The sequence below is a fragment of the Acartia tonsa genome, chromosome 15, assembly GCF_053477335.1.
Source record: "Acartia tonsa isolate MP-2025a chromosome 15, ASM5347733v1, whole genome shotgun sequence".
In the NCBI taxonomy this organism is placed as follows: domain Eukaryota; kingdom Metazoa; phylum Arthropoda; class Copepoda; order Calanoida; family Acartiidae; genus Acartia; species Acartia tonsa.
Genome location: NC_137274.1, coordinates 16930550 through 16947699, shown reverse-complemented (window position 1 = coordinate 16947699; position 17150 = coordinate 16930550). Strand labels below are relative to the sequence as shown.

The 17150-nt window shown below is 32.9% G+C and overlaps 1 protein-coding gene across 1 annotated transcript in view; it reads right to left on the bottom strand.

The window, feature by feature from the left end:
* Window positions 1–3000: 3000 nt before the first annotated feature.
* LOC145306957 (uncharacterized) overlaps window positions 3001–17150 on the bottom strand; it is a 21893-nt gene continuing 7743 nt past the window's right edge. Inside the window, exons 8-31 of the mRNA XM_080149298.1 lie at window positions 13199–13593; window positions 11141–11573; window positions 9918–10855; window positions 9391–9476; window positions 9106–9179; window positions 8832–8920; window positions 8375–8446; window positions 8056–8118; window positions 7666–7758; window positions 7317–7367; window positions 7158–7220; window positions 6984–7046; window positions 6823–6885; window positions 6650–6709; window positions 6467–6526; window positions 6314–6367; window positions 6005–6067; window positions 5757–5819; window positions 5603–5656; window positions 5268–5330; window positions 5104–5157; window positions 4704–4802; window positions 4364–4426; window positions 3001–3024 (exon numbers count right to left, since the gene is read on the bottom strand). Of these exons, the coding sequence (XP_080005424.1) occupies window positions 3001–3024; window positions 4364–4426; window positions 4704–4802; window positions 5104–5157; window positions 5268–5330; window positions 5603–5656; window positions 5757–5819; window positions 6005–6067; window positions 6314–6367; window positions 6467–6526; window positions 6650–6709; window positions 6823–6885; window positions 6984–7046; window positions 7158–7220; window positions 7317–7367; window positions 7666–7758; window positions 8056–8118; window positions 8375–8446; window positions 8832–8920; window positions 9106–9179; window positions 9391–9476; window positions 9918–10855; window positions 11141–11573; window positions 13199–13593 (3140 nt within the window). The remainder of the gene's footprint in view (window positions 3025–4363; window positions 4427–4703; window positions 4803–5103; window positions 5158–5267; window positions 5331–5602; window positions 5657–5756; window positions 5820–6004; window positions 6068–6313; window positions 6368–6466; window positions 6527–6649; window positions 6710–6822; window positions 6886–6983; window positions 7047–7157; window positions 7221–7316; window positions 7368–7665; window positions 7759–8055; window positions 8119–8374; window positions 8447–8831; window positions 8921–9105; window positions 9180–9390; window positions 9477–9917; window positions 10856–11140; window positions 11574–13198; window positions 13594–17150) is intronic.

Sequence of the window (17150 nt, the reverse complement as noted above, 5' to 3'; positions counted from 1 at the left end):
ACCAGAGCGGAGCCACCCTTGCCGATCCAAGACAGCCTCCGGCATAAAGGATGGACTGTTACCTTTCCCTACCCCGCAGGTCGGACTGCCATGCACCACCCTGCCAATGTCCAGAATGAGCCTGAAGGAGGCAACGCTCCTACAGTATGGCAACCACCACCTGCCCGCGTTGACAGAGACCCTGGAAGCCGAATAAACCTGACCAGCCCCGAGGGCAAAGAAACTGCGCCTGCATCCAGTAGCCAGCCTGCCAGCAGCAAGGTGACCAACACGATGGAGACCACCAGCCCAGTGGAGAAACCTGAAGAGGTGTATACCAGGCGGCTGTTGGTCCAAGCCCCCTCATGTGCTGTGCCACCCCTGGAGGTTGCCAGGGTGGCCTCAGAGGTACACATCCAACGGCCAGAATATCCAACAGGACCAGCTACTCCAGCAGATATAGCCGATTCCGTTAGACCTGGGGAGGGCTGGAGTCCACCACCGTCCAGCAACTGGTATCCTGGCGGACCCATTCCACCAGGACAACAAAACTGAAGGCCGCAACCACTGTCGGAAGTCTGGCGGTGCAGACAACCCCTCCAGCCTTCCGAGGGGAGAGTTGTGGTATGCGGCAGCTCTGGACCATGCAGAAACCAAGACATTATAGTGATGCTACGCACCTAGCTAAATCCTGTTATTCTACAATTATAAAGCCACCTGAAAATATGTTAGATAACGGTACTGATTTCATCTCTCAGTTGTCCTGCAAATGGAGGGAGGGGTGTTACCCCTCCCTCTCCCATCTTAAGCACCGGAACCTTCCCCTTCAACCACCAAGTTATCAGCACCACCTCAACCCTGAGGATAAAGGATCTAAACCTGCCCTCACCTGATAGAATCACCCCCACACAGACTGTTGTTGTCACAAGTAATCATCAAACCTTCCCTCTTTAGTACCCAGACCTACCACTCAACCCCTCTATGCTTATCTACCTATTGTGCTGCTCCATGGGCTATCCTGCCTGCCCCAGACAGGGATAGCCATCTACCTAACCATTGCAATTATCTATGTTTTACTGTATGATTTATCTTTAACTATCTTTATTCCTAATCCATATGTATTTATATTATGGTTAACTGTATTCTTAATTCCCCCCACCCTTTCCAGGGATGGGGAATCATGATTGCCCAAACTGACTATTGTATATGTATTATAATGCTTTTATGTTATGATCATTTATTCCTATCCATGTAGTTATTGTTTGTTGTATATAGCTTTAGTATCCTTTACACCTTCAATAAAGTGACAACTGAAATAGATGTTGATTCTTGTCTAGTGAATGCTAGAGAAGCGTAGCTTCTCTATAGTAAGGTGTCCACGTCTGTTCACACTGCCGTAGTCTTTATTCGAACTCTGGTGTCTGCCATTTACCCTAGGCGGATACCACAGTAGCTTTACTTATGGTAATTATTGACTAATATAAAAGTTTTATTAAAAAACTACTTTATTTCCCAAAAAACATCCCATATTAAAAAAATACATATTATATAGTATAAAATTAAAATCATGATAAATATGACAGTTATGTCAATAAAAAAAAGACAAAGCCCAAATTGTGTTAAAATTGTGTCAAAAATGATCTATGTGAGGTAATAAAATGAGGGAGATGAGAGGAGAAGTTGGAAAGAAAACTCCTAAAAAAGAGATGGATTATCCCTCATTTTTATTACGTCACATGGATCATTTTTGACACAATTTTAACACAATTTGGGCTTTGTCTAAAAAGCAAAGTTTGAAAGCTTTTAGATTTATGGAAAGGCATTGTCAAGAAATCAAAATTTAAAAGTCATATTTTTTGCTAAAATTATTTCTACATTATATATGATACGTTACATTGTAAAATTGTTTGAAAATAAAAAGTTTTTGTCAAAGGTATTTGCTAATAAAATGCATATATAAATACCAATATTTTAAACAAGTTGTGCTTTAATAATTACTAGTGGCTACGCCCCTAGAGGCCTCTGGGGGCACTTGAGGAGAGGGGAGTTTAACGGGATATCCAAATTTCTTATTGAAAGAGGGGTTCATTTTTTCTAGTGGCGATTTCATTTGGGAGGGTGGTGGTACCCTCCCCCAATATAGTTATAAACCTTCCTGGGACCTATGAGAAGCTACCCTGTTAAGGAGAACTCGATCGGTTCAGTGGTTAGCAAGATCCTTCAGTACAGACAGACACACATCCTGTTACTTTATTATAAGGATTTCAAGTTTTGTAGGTAATTTCAGTTTTTCTTGTTAACAAAAGCTTCTTTTTTCAACAAACATTGATCCTGAAATGTTTTAAATAATTTTAAAGATTTTAGAATTACATTTAGATTTAGGGAATATTTGTAGTGTAAGCGCTCATCCAAGGTCTTTAATTGCACGACCTTTGTCTTAAAGTCCTAACTGTGCACGGTAATGGGTTGCGCCTATTTCCCCTAATCTAACAATTCATATCGTGCACCTGACATAGCAGCAATAGGAATCATTTTAACGTCTTTAGTTTAAATAATAACTTGAATAGTGGAAATATTAAAAATCAAGGATATGAGTTTAAACAAAATTGTAACTAAACTTTTTGCAAAATTGTTTAACTACAGGATATTGGTTTGGGACTTTTTTATATAGAGATGCTTCCCTTATAACATTCAACTTTGATGTAATAGGAATCTTTATTCCATAAATCAGATTAATAGGATTATTTTAACACATAAAAAATGTTTTTAAAAAGGATAACAAATCAATATGTTTAATCTGTTGAAGGAATCAAAATGCAAAGTTTAAAAAAATAGGATAATTCTAACATGTCTAAATTAACGAAAAGAGCTAACCGGACGGACAGACTGACTCTAATTATAGAAAAGCTTTGCTTTTTAAAATTATAACAGAGAGACAGCAATGGAATTATTTTATTTATTAGATTTAATTTGACCTACCTTAACAATGTGCTCATCATAGTGTTGTCAACATTGAAATATCTAGTGATGATTATCTTCCTCAACCTGAATTAGAACAAGAATGACAACATTATTAAGAGCAAAGCTCTGAAACGGTAGGACAAACAAACATTAACACTTGTAGAGCAAACTGAATAAGAAGAATAGAAATGTATAAGTATAAACAAAATTGTAAGTAAATTCTGTGCAAAACTGTTTAAATACATGATTTTGTTTTAAGGACATACTAACATTTTTAGGAATTGATATAGAGATGCTTGCTTATAACAATGTACCTTGTCGTAATAGGAATCAGTAGACCAGAAATCAGATTAATTGGATAATTTTGACATAGAAAATTGTTCTCAAAAAAGTTAAAAAATCAGCATCAGAAGAACGTACAGACCGACCCTAATTATAGTAAAGCTTTAAAAATAAACACTAATAGTTAATTATCGCATTGTCTCATAGACAACTTTCTGTGGATATTTAAACCATTTTTGTTAGCCCTGAGGGGCCGAAGGCTATACATAACTTGTCAGTATGGCTGAAAACTGGGTTAATCAAGTAAATATCAATCGTTTTTGAAGCCATACTGGAATAGTTGTTTATTGCATTTATTGAAGACAGCTTTCCACAGATATTAAAAGTAAGAATTTTAAGATTTGTTAGCCCCTAGTGGCCGAAGGCTCAGTCTAACAAAACTGGTATTAATTTTATTGGGGATAAGACAATGGCCGAAAATTTGATGTACATCTTCAATGAAGATACACAAAATTACCCCTTCTGTAGATTACATTTAGTGATTGAAGAAACCCAACCAAATAAACCTACCAATCAAAACTCAATAATATTCCCCATAATTGTTAAGCCGGCGAATAAGAAAATGTTATTATAAGACTTTGGAGACAGCCCATTGTCCTGTCCCTCCCTGAGTTGACATAGTAATTAATAAAGTTTAAAGCTGAAATTTCCGTACTGTTCATAATTGTTAATGAAATACCCACAGGAATATAGTTTAAAATGATATAATTGAAATCAGACAATTATCACTTTCTTGAGGCATTATATTATAAATCTACTCAAATTACTTTGGTGTATTATTTTTATTTGTTCATGAATATTAACAGATAAGGGATCCTTTTACACAATGTACCTTGTTGAGCACTGATAACCCCCCTCCCTACCTTTTATTGAATTAAAACTTTAGGGGGGTAGTTTGTTGATTACTTTAGGGTAGGTTAGGTAGCCCCACAAGATTAGAAAAACTCAGGTAAGGTCCCATCAGACAGATAGGGCAAAGTAAAAAAATCTTCCTTTTTTTCAATTTATTTCTAAATTTAGGGGGAGGGGGGTTCATTGGCCTACAATAACTTTGTGTAAAACACCAGGAAAGAATATGAACCTGTTTAGTGTTAGTCAATATAGGATCATTCTCATCCATAACTCCATCTCTCATACTTGCAATCTGGCAATAAATAAATATTATTAAATAATAGTAAGATAAAAACTTTATTGACCAAAAACACCGAATATATCGAGGAAAATTTGAAAGATAAAAAGATGGATGTTTTATTATTATTTGTGCTTCATTATAATAGGAATAATGACAAGTTTCAGCCTTCTATCTTTAATAGAAGCTAAGAAAATCATATTTCGCGCTCTCCATGACTAACAGAGAGATGGACACACAAACATTTGGAATTATATATAGAGTTGCTTTGCTACTAGAACTTATTTTCTACCTGTTCATTATCTTGAATATTTCTTTCTTCAACAACTTCAACTTCAGTTACAGTGAGAGGTTCATTTTTATCCATATCTCCATCTCTCTCACTTTCAATCTGGATAATAAATAAAAGATATTAGATAACAGTAAGATAAAAACTTTATTGACCAAAAACACCAAATATATGGGGAAAATTTAAGATGTAAAGATAGCCAAAAAAAACTGCAAAAAAGCAGTCCAACCTCCATAGATATTTTATAATTATTATAATAGGAATAATGACAAGAAGTTTCAGTCTTCTATCTTAAATAAGAGCTGAGAAAATAATGTTTCCCCCTCTCCATGACTAACAGAGAGATGGACAGACAGATATTTGAAATTATAGAGTTGCTTTGCTACTAGAAATTAGTCTATACCTGTTCATCATCTTGAATATTTACATTTATGTCAACTGCTTCAGTGACATTTACCTGAAAAAATTGAAAAAAATGAAAAAAATATTATTTATTTAATCAATCATAAATATTAATTATTAGTTTCAATGGCTATGAAGGAGCAAAATTAATGAAATAGGCTAAACCTGATTGGTGTTGGTCAAGAGAGGTTCATTTTTATCCATATCTCCAACTCTCCCACTTGCATTCTGATAATAAATGAATAATTTTATATAATAGTAAGATAAAAACTTAAAATAGTAAAACACTAATGAAATGAGGGAAAATTTGAAAGATATAAAGCTAGCCAAAAACCTGCTTAAAAGTGGATGTTCATAATTAGTTATAATTGGAATAATAAGTTTTAGTCTTCTATCTTAAATAAGAGCTGAGAAAATCATGGTTACCCCACTTCGTGACTAAAGGATAGACGGACAGACATTTGGAATTATTTGCTTTGCTACTAAAAATTTGTTTAAACCTGTTCATCATCTTGAATATTTACATTCTTGTCAACAACTTCAGTGACATTTACCTTGAAAAATTAAAACAGTTAATTTATCAAATCAATAGTAAATATCAATTATAAGTGTCAATGTCTATGTAGGGGCAAAATTAATGAAATAAGCTAAAACCTGCTTGGTGTTGGTCAAGAGAGGTTCATTTTTAACCATATCTCCAACTCTCTCAGCTGCAATCTAATTTAGAAAAAGTATTAAATAGTAGGGAGGGACAATTCTCTTTTGGGAATTTAAGTATATGGAATCAGACTTTTTAAATAATACTAGATGCTATTTGCTTATAAATTTAAATATTTGAGTTTAACCTATCTAAGTTCATTCTTTAGTGTAAATGTTATGAATTTAATGAAATAGACTGAAACCTGATTAGTTTCGATCAAGAGAGAATCATTTTCATCCATATCTCCATCTCTCTCACTTGCATTCTAATTTAGTAAAAGTATTAAATAGTAGGGAGGGACAATTATTTTTGGGAAATTCAAGTATATGGAATCAGACTTTTTCAATAATACTAGAGGCTATTTCCTTATCAATCCATATATTTTAGTTTAAATAATACCAGAGGCTATTTGATATCAATCCAAACATTCAGTTTTCCCTATTTAAGATATTTTTTTGTGTATATATCTATGAAAAACATATTTAACAATATAGCTAAAATAGACAAATACCTGATTGTTGTTCCACAAGAATAGTTCATCCATATCTTCATCTTTGACTCTTTCCTTTTGAAAATAAAAAAAATATTAAGTATTAGAAAGATAAAAATAATTTCAGCAGAGTCAATGTTATTTAAAAGCAAATATAATGCATAAATCTAAAACCTGATTGTTGTTCAACAAGAATAGTTCATTTTCATCCATATCTTCATCTTTGACTTCTTCCTTTTGATATTAAAAAAGATAATGAATAATTGTAAGATAAAAATAGTTAGCTGCTATAAGGTTACCAACATCAATGTGTCAATGTTTATTAAAAAGCAAAATATAATCTTTTAAATCTAAAACCTGATTGTTGTTATTCAAGAGAGAATCATTTTCATCCATATCTTCATCTTTGACTTTTTCCTTTTGATAATAAAAATAATAAATAATTGTAAGATAATAATAGTTAGCTAAGGTTACCAAAACACAGTGTCAATGTTTATTAAAAAGCAAAATATAATGCATAAATCTAAAACCTGATTGTTGTTAACCAAGAGAGAATCATTGTCATCCATACATCCATCTCTTACAATTGCATTCTGAATTAGTAAAATTATTAAATCTTATCTAACCCAAACTAAAGTCAATTTTAAGTGTCAATGTGTATGATAAGCAGATAGACAAAATAGACAAAAACCTGATTGTTGTTCAACAAGAAAAATTCATTTTCATCCATATCTCCATCTGTCACACTATCATTCTGATAATAATGTATATTAAAGAAATGTAGATAAATACTTAATAAGATGACAGAATTATAGGATATTAATATAAATATACAAAGAATTCATATTGATATTTTTCCTTCTACCTGTTCATCAGGAACATTAGAATTAACATTTGTTACTTCATGAATTTCAATTGCAACATTTACCTAAGATCATATAAAATTAAACACTCAATTTAAATTACATGTAAATTTCATAGATTATTAGTGTAAACGAGAATAAAAAAGCAAATTTAGTAAAACCTTGTTTGTAAAGAGAGGTTCTTTTTCACCCATATCTCCCTCACTTGCAGTCTAGAAAAATATAAATAATAGTAAGGTATATAAATTGAATATTGTTTTATAAAATTATATTTATCCGATTTTATAAAGTATATGAAAAGCAGATACATAAAATATTTCAAAACCTGATTGTTGTTTGGTAAGAGAGGCTTTTTTTCATCATTATCTTCATCTCTATCACTTTCATTCTATTAATAATAGAAATATTATTAAGTATTAAGATGTATAATAGATAACAGAACATAAAATTAAGAGTGTATTGGTAACATAATTTTATAAATAAAATATTGAGTAATAATTTTGTTGGTACCTTTTCATCTTGAACATTGATAGTTTTGTCAACAGTAACAGTGTGGTTACTTTCATCAAGTTTGGGAATTTCTTCGTGAACTTCTACATTTAACTAAGATAATATAAAAAATATTATTTAGATTATGTTAGAATAACATTGATCATACTGAGACCGAATAACAGAGCAGATAATATTTCTAATATAGATGATCTATTATGTTTACATATATTTGGTTGGACAAATAATAGTGGTACATATAGGTTAAATATTTTTTAGATTATGTCCAAAATTGTTGAAAGATTTTTTTCTGAAAAAAAATTTTTTCTCAAACATATAGCAGCTCAATAAATCATATTCCCCTTGCTGAAACACAATTTGTTCTGAAGCATTACTAAAAATGTTATCAACCTGAATGTTGCCTCCCAAGTGAAGGTCATTATCATCCATACCACTATCTGCTACAGTTTCACTCTAATAATTCAATTATATATAATCCTTATATCAAGTAACAGGATATCTCTCTGTCTTTGTGTAGCAAGGATCTTGTTAACTGCTAAACATATAAGGTACCCCTTTTTGGTGAAGCTTTTTACAAGACCAGAGATGTTTATAACCTTTTTTGGGGAAAAGAAACCATACAAAAATTATGCAATACATAATAGATTTGCTACTAATAAAAATATTTATTTGGTAATAAAGAATTGCAAATTTTAAACTGTGATATAACCTGATTAATCCCAGATGCCTCTTGATGAATCATTTCCACTTCTGTTGGTGTAATATCATGCTCTGATACAACCTGATACAAAATAGAAATACGATGAAATCAAATTAGTCTTTAGTGCTGATTGATAATTTTTTTTGAACATCATTACGCCATTTGATAGCTAGCAAGCTTGCTTTTGTTTACTAATCAAAAAATTATTACAATTTTTGTCCTTCCATCTTCAGCATAAAATCTCACTACCCTGTTATGACAGACTTCCCTTTTCAGTGAATATACATACTTTGTTGGGCCAAGATTGTTTAAAAAAAAACTTTAAAGTATGAATAGTGTCTGTTTCTGATATTTAAAACAATTTGTTTGCAGACAAGCTTAATTAAAATAAACTCTTAAGTAATTCAATTAATCATTTAAAATACCAGACAAACAAGTTTAAATGATATTTATATATTATAATTACCTCAGAGATAATGACATTTCCTGGCTCCCTATTCCAAAACTCAGTCTCTTCAGTTTCTTCGCCATCTTCATCAAATGGATTCTCAATTCCTTAATAAAAAATATTTTTGTATTATCAACTATAAATAGTTTTGATTCATAAGATTTAAACAAAGAAATATTGCACAACTATAATCATAAAAACATTAGTTTTCCAGTATTTGACATTCTATTTGTTTCCAATAAAAAACAATGACTCAGGATCAAGAAGTAAAATGTTCATTTTAATGCCATACCTTTGTAATCCTCTGTTGAAAAATTGCAAGGGAAACTCCATGAGATTTTCTGTACATGCTCTTTGCACAACCATCTTAAGAAAATAATGATAGTGAGTTTTTTAAACTAAATAGCAGGTTTTATTGGAGAAGAAGAATATAACCACCGTCTCATAAATCTAGGATTTTAAGATATTAGTGTTACCCTGAGAAAAAACACCTTTCACAAGAAATCATTTGCCTACTTCAGCTTAATCTTACTTTAGTTAGAAATGAGTGGAGTAAGAAGAGAAGCATTTATATTACCTGGTATGAAAGGTATATTTTCCTTCTTCTAGTCTCTGAACTCCCAAGATTGTGTTCCATATGTTGAAGTATTTGTAGTACATCAACTTAATAATTAAAGTGTTAAATATTAATAATCATGGGGATTGATTGCAAGACCCTAGTTAATAATCATAAATGTGCCTGGTAGTAAGTTTTTATTGTTATGGACCATGGCATTTCCTCCAACCTTTTTTATATGGTGCTCTCAGAAGAAGGCTAAACTTTTAAAGTCTTTATTTATGGTCTGGTTTGGGCTTTAAAAATTCACCTCACAAATAACGATCAGTTTTAACCTAGTGATAATGAGCCAGAGCCAGTCATTCCTGGAAAGATTAAAAAATGGCAACAATCAAATGGCCTCTCAGGGCCTAAACATTAAAGAATTGTGTAACTAACTTATGTAATCTGGCAAACCACCACCCCATTGGCCAAAGAGGGGGGGGGGGTTTAATTTACCCTCCCCCCCCTTGATCTGTAAGGGTTAAAATAAAGGCTTTTTTGATTACCTCTGTAATTATACTGATTATCCATAGACAGTTAACTACAGCTACAATGATTCCAAAAGAGTGTTCTGATATGTTGGGGAAGAGATTGGGGAATATAAATGGTAGAATACACAGGAGGTTGTTCTCAATAAAAACCACCAACAGAAACAAACATCTGCTGATAATATCAAACTTTGGGTAATGCAAATGTGTTCTAAAGTTGTGTAGATTATTTAGAAGGAAAGTTGAAGATATGCAGCTAATGAACATCAATATTGGTCTCTTGGTTTTGTTATACAAAATTGAATATCCACTTATCACACTGTTAAGACAAGGAAGTGATTTCTTTATACATGTCTCCACTGTACTCTTGAGGCAAGCAACTCTTATTTTTTGTAGAACAAATTCAAAGCTCTCTTCTGATAGCAGTTTGGCAACTTTCTGTTTCTTTTTCTTGGCTCTGGTTTCAAACAGGGTTTTCATCAACATCAATAGAGTTGTGTGGGTCACAAGAAACAAACTGTATTTCAACAATCCACTTTGTTCCATTAGCATCAGGGTACAGAAGGAGAGCAGCCTTGCAATAACTTGACACAGAGCACCAGGCAACAATACAAGCAATGACTTCATTTTCCTGCTAAAATTCAGGCCTGGTTTTCTAAGTCTCAATAGGGAACAACCAGTAGAAATGGAAATGACAGCAAATATAATCTTTCCACACTTGACTGCCAGGTCTCCAGGATCATAGTAATTGAAAGAGATGATATTTCCCATTCCTTTTATTCCTTCCAAAAACAGTTCAGTCCATGATACACAGGCAAAGTATGGAACAAGTAACCATATCATGAGGAAAAGCTGAAGTCCATTTTCTACTGATGTTTCAATGAACTTGACACCAAGCCATAGCTTGTTTGACTTACTTCTTCCTTCGTTGTACTTTATTGGGTTGTCAGATGTACCTTTTAAGGGGTGTATATGTTCTTAAATGTTTTACTTTATTCATCAAATTTTGTCATAAATGCTTGTACAATTTTTATTCTGCTTATTGAGCCATTTTTGAATATAGTAATCATCTTTTACACAATAGTACACATATGATGCAAACAAATATTTTAGAAAATATACATGCTCAATACACATGAAGTATTAACATGGAAATACACAGAAATATTATCATAAATATTCACCACTCAATACCTTGCTAATGCAGACTAGAATCATAGAACATATACACCACTTAATACCTGTCAAGTATTCATGAGGTAATACAATCAAGAATGGCCAGAACAACTTTGTAAAATATCGGAAGACTTTGAAAAATGTCAGCTTTCTCTCAAGTTCAGGAAGTTTAGGTTTGAGGTCATCATATTTCTTTTTTTCTTCATCAGTAGTAAGATAGTTTTCATCTTTAAGTTCTTGGATTCTGTTGTACTCTTCTAAATCTTTGTTCACTCTATCTATCATTTGATCTACCCAAGTTGGATTACTTATGAATACTCCAATAATGTATGATAAAAGATTGGATATAAGTATGACCTTCATGATATATCCAGCTATAGCATATTGACTAGTCACATCATCAACTGTACAGGATGTTTTGTTGTTCACCTTGATTTCATTCCATGTTTCATTCACATTTTTTGAGTTGTAATCCAACATTAAATTGAAATCTGACACCTAATTAAAACAAATTTTTCCAAAATGATTTTCTTTCATTTCATGGAGCAATCTTATGAAATATATATAGCCAAAAGTTTGTCCTTCTGTCTGAATATTTGTCCATCTTTGTGTCTGTCTAAAATGTTTCTATATAATATAGACATCTAAAAAATATTTCCCTTTATCAAAGAGCATCCAGTACAATTATGATATTACTGACACAAGAGTTTTGTATAACAATATAATTTCTTCGTCTACTTTAGGTGGACTAATGACATTTTTAAGGATTATGTAGATCTTTGACCCAATATTTTATAATGGTCAATGCTCTGAGGGACATCAAATTTCCATGAAGAAATGATCTCCACATATTGTAAGAATAGAGGGGTATTGACACAAAATAGAGATAATCTAGAAATAAACCTATAAATCAGCCAATTGAAAAACAGTGGAGGAAGAACTTGGCAATATTATTGCATAAATGGGGCAGGATTTCCATTTGATTTCAAATGATCATCTAGCAAAAACCAAAAGCATCATCTGCTTGAAATGGGACTTAATACTCTACAACCCACTGGTGGAAATTAGGTTAAATAGATCCAATAGATCCAACCAACCCTTTGATGGGCGCCGTGGCTCAGTGGTAACACACTGAGCTACGGTGGTGAGAGTTTGAGTTCAATTCTTCATGTGTTGACTCAAATTTCTCATTTGCAATAATAATAACACAACTTCACCTGGTTGTGTTAGAAGGGGATTATCAAGTAAGTTTGGATACTCAATAGTCACATACATAATATCAGTACTACCATTATGCCAAGCTTCTCTCCGGAGAGCGCCATTTATTACAGTGACTTAATTTGGGACACCTGCCATACTCGGCGAGGGTGAGGTAATAATGAGTAGCTCTCATGAGACAGCGGGTCAAGTTGTAATGTGCTTGAATGTGGAGCTTTTAGCCCTAGGGGCTAGACAAAAGTGTCTTAGCCTACTCCATGACTATCTAGGCCCAAACCCTATGAAACTATGGCTAATCAATCAATCAATCAACCAACCCTTTGATTGCATGACCTTTGTCTGAGAAGTCTTAACTGCGCATAGTAATGGAAACAGTTGCGCTTGTTTATGAGCAACTGCATTCCTCTTCTCTCTAGCTATTTATGTTGCACACCTGACATAGCAGCAGTAGGAACCATTTGTAACATCTTTAGTTATAATGAAGTCCCATCTCATAGGATTAAAATTTATTTGGTAAATTATATCATGTAAATTAATATCTGCTTGTACAAAATGAAGCATATGAAAAAACATATACTATAAGTCAGCTATTAATTGTTGATTTTCTTAGGATAAAGCTACCTTTGAGAAAACTGTCAAAAAATGCTGTCATATTGTTACAATGCAATGGTAAAAATAAAACAAAAATAAACCAAGATGTTTTTCTAATATAATTCTTTAGTAAAAAGCAGTTACTATCTGATTTTATTTCATATTTTTAAAATTTGTCTTTCCTGATCCATTGCATAGCTACCCATAGAAAAGAGAAACGTGCCAAAAATAATGGAAATCCACATCTTTCTTTCTTTGTTGATCCCTATCTTGCCCAAACAGTCATTATCAATTTCTTCCTTTATTTGTTTAACAATCGATTGTTTCAACTCTTCATCAACCAGGTTTATTCTGGCACACTGCAGGAGAGATAACTTGTTTTCATCATGAACTTCTCTTTCAAACTTCATAATTTCAGTAGCAGACTCCTCATCATTATTTTTGACACAGTTATTTAAAACTGTGTCAAACATCTCATGTCCAGCTTTTCTTATGTGTAGAATTTCATAAACATCTTTTTTTGTCAATATGTTCTGACTGGTAGCCACCTCCATATACTGAAGGAAGAACATCAATTTCTCTTTTCTTTTATATTTTGTTGACAAACTTAGATGAGTGGCCAGATAAGACTTCAAGGCTTCTTTGGAGGGTGGTGGTCTTTCAATTATTGTTGGAATATAAGTTAATTTAACCTTGTCTATGTATTCCTCTAAAATAATATTTTTTTTTATAAAATCATTATTGTTTATAAATGTTTAAGTAATGATTGTGAAGTTTGTATGCTTCGAAATTGTAGTTATCATAAGAAATCATTATACCATTATGCCAAGTTTGAAATAGATTGCTAGTAAAATCATAACATGTCTAAATTGACAATAAGAGATTTTCAACAAACCAATCATAAATTGAATATTTTCATATTTTTTTCTTTCTTCTATATCATCATTTACTTTGTATCTTTTTAAAATACAAACATGTACTTTTTTATAAAATCTCATAATGAATATATTACCATAAAACTTAAATATGCAATGATTTTTTTATGATTCTTGAGAGATAGAACAATGGATGTAGATTTATCTAATTATTCCATTTTTGCTTAAAGTTTGAACACAATAAGTTTGGAACCAAAAATTAATTTTCTAATTAAAGTTTCCAAAGTTTTTGAGCCAACAAAAAGAAAAATTTGGGTAATTGTGTAATTTATAGTCAAATTTCCCCTCCCTCCTTTTTTTGTCCTGATATTTTTGTCATTTAGATCATAATTGTTACTAGGATAACTTACAAATAATAAAACACAAGAAAAATAAATATAAAGATAAAATGTTATAAAAAATAAATTTTAGAAAAGTTGTGCATAAATCGGAGGAATTGCCTTTGATAATTTCAAATGCAAATAAAGAACAACTAGAAATATGGTTCATGTTCATGTTTTTAAAATCTAACAAGAAATTCATAAAAAGTATAATTGTTAATTTATTTTATGATTAAATTTTGGGTAATATCCTCTCAGAATTTTTTTTTTCAATTTTGAAAATTTGTGTCCTTTCCCCCCCCCCCCCCAAGATATACCACACTTTTCTGGGATCTTGCTGAGTCAAGTATCAACTGTTGGGAATATCAAAGGATGACTCCATGCAAAATTTGAGCCGGATCCGGCCAAAACCGGCCGTGAATTTTATGAAAAACCGGTTTTTTCCGGTTTTTAGGGGGTATCTGTAAATCGATTCAGCTGGAGCAAAACCGGTTGGAGGTACAAAAAATTTTACTTCACATGAAATTTAGCCAATGCAATTGCCTACAAAAATGTACTTTATCATCAACTTGATTGGACAACTCTTTCCCCTCCTAAATGTCCATTTAAATCTCGGAAACGGCAAAAATCGCCAAAAATCAAGCCCTCGGCGGCAAATAACGGCTATACGGTCAGCCGGAGGCGAATAAAACATAAATAAAGAAATGTCTGCCTCAAAAAGTTGTTCAACATCAAAGAGATGCTTTAGGTCTCTAAAACGACTCCTTCCCCTCCTTTAAGGGGAAAAACTGAAAAAACGTGATTTTCAAAAGTATGCCCACTTTGTGGGTGTGGGGGGCACTGAACCCGTCACCCCAGGGTCACCAAATATAAAGTCTAGGCGGCCCACAATGCTGAATTTTCACCAAGTGAAAGTCTTGTGTCATTATCTCTTATGAGAAAAAAGTTATTAATTAATTAAAATTTCAAATTGTGATTTTTTGATGGATTTCTTTGATGAAATGACAGGCTGGTCAATTTTTAGGCCTTTTTTTGATGTTTTCGGCCCGCCACGCCCAAACGGTTTGAGATAATCTCACGGGACCTTTTGCCCGACCTAAGCCTGGTTATTTGTAAGGTCTAAGAAAAAAAAAATCCCGGATTGGATGAAGCACGACGTCGCTGCGCGCCGTCAAAAATCGCTGGTCGGCTCATTTTGCCCCCTCAAACCCTCACCTCGTGCCATTTTTCTGTGTAAAGATTATAATTATAATCTTTTGCGTAAGTCTTTTTTTTTTCCTAGACCTCACAAATAACCAGACTTAGGTTGGGCAAAAGGTCCCGTGAGATTATCTCAAACCGTTTGGGCGTGACGGCCCAAAAACCGCAAAAAATGGCCTAAAAATTGACCGGCCTGTCATTTCATCAAAGAAATCCATCAAAAAATCACAATTTGAAATTTTAATTAATTAATAACTTTTTTCTCATAAGAGATAATGACGCAAGACTTTCACTTGGTGAAAATTCAGCATTGTGAGCCGCCTAGACTTTATATTTGGTGACCCTGGGGTGACGGGTTCAGTGCCCCCCACACCCACAAAGTGGGCATACTTTTGAAAATCACGTTTTTTCAGTTTTTCCCCTTAAAGGAGGGGAAGGAGTCGTTTGAAGTAAAATTTTTTGTACCTCCAACCGGTTTTGCTCCAGCTGAATCGATTTACAGATACCCCCTAAAAACCGGAAAAAAAGGTTTTTCATAAAATTCACGGCCGGTTTTGGCCGGATCCGGCTCAAATTTTGCATGGAGTCATCCTTTGATATTCCCAACAGTTGATACTTGACTCAGCAAGATCCCAGAAAAGTGTGGTATATCTACCCCCCCCCCCCCCCCCCTCCTGACAGAACTATGAACTCTGGCCGCAGCGGTTGGCCCTCTAGTCTGCCTAGCCACAGCGCTCGGCTCCCTAGCCTATAACCTAAACTAACCTAAAATAGTTGTTCTCTGTCAGGAGGGGGGGGGGGAGGAACTCAAATTTTAAAAATTGAAAAAAAAATTCTAAGAGGATAACGCCCAATTTTGATACTTATAATTATAAAATAGCTTTACTACTTAGAAATTACAATACTAAATAATGATAACCTGGCTTAACTATCTGATCTGACTCTACTCCATTATAGATGAAATATTCCAAACACTCAGCATTAACATCCCTTTCAGATGCATAATAAACTGCATTGTCTCCTAAAGTTATATGAAACATTATACAAACAACAAATCTTAACTTTGCTTTCTAATTATTTACTTTCTGCAGCGGTATTCTTAAAGATATTAATAATTTTCTCTTTTCTACAATTAGGTCTGCCTTTAAATATTTTTATCAGATTTCAAAATAAATATATCTTTCCTTAAAATCGAAATTAAAATCTTTGCCTGCCTGTTTGATTTGTTTAGCTTTGCTTTTATGGAACATGATATCCTAGTTTTAAAATAAAAGATAATCAACAGTTCAGACAAACCAACTAATATAATACCAACCAATGGCATGCACAAGGTTGTAAGAGGGGTATGTGAATCTTAACTCTAAACGGTTGGAAGGAACTAAAAGACCTAACAAAAAAGGTTGTTAAATAAAAGGTGAAAGAAGCAAAATAGGACAAAATAAATAAGGGGGTAATTGAGGATGCAGGCAATTTTAGTGAATATTATAATAGTCATATACCTAGTCTGCTTCCCAGTTTTTAAAATACAATAAAAATTGATGATTTTATTTTTCATTTGTTAGAAAAAGTTCGTATTTATGTGCCACACCCTGTATATATTTAGGACTATTGAATGCATTGTTACTTTATGATTGTCAATGCTCATTTGTTGTCTAATTTGTCTAAACTTTGCATCTAAAATGTTGTCATTGCTTCAGAGCTTCATATTTGATTAGTTTGACATAGTTTTCTTGATGTGAAGCCACTAAAGGATAGGGGTGATACCTCTAGTTCATGAAAATATCTTTCTTTAATCTACATATCTATCTATT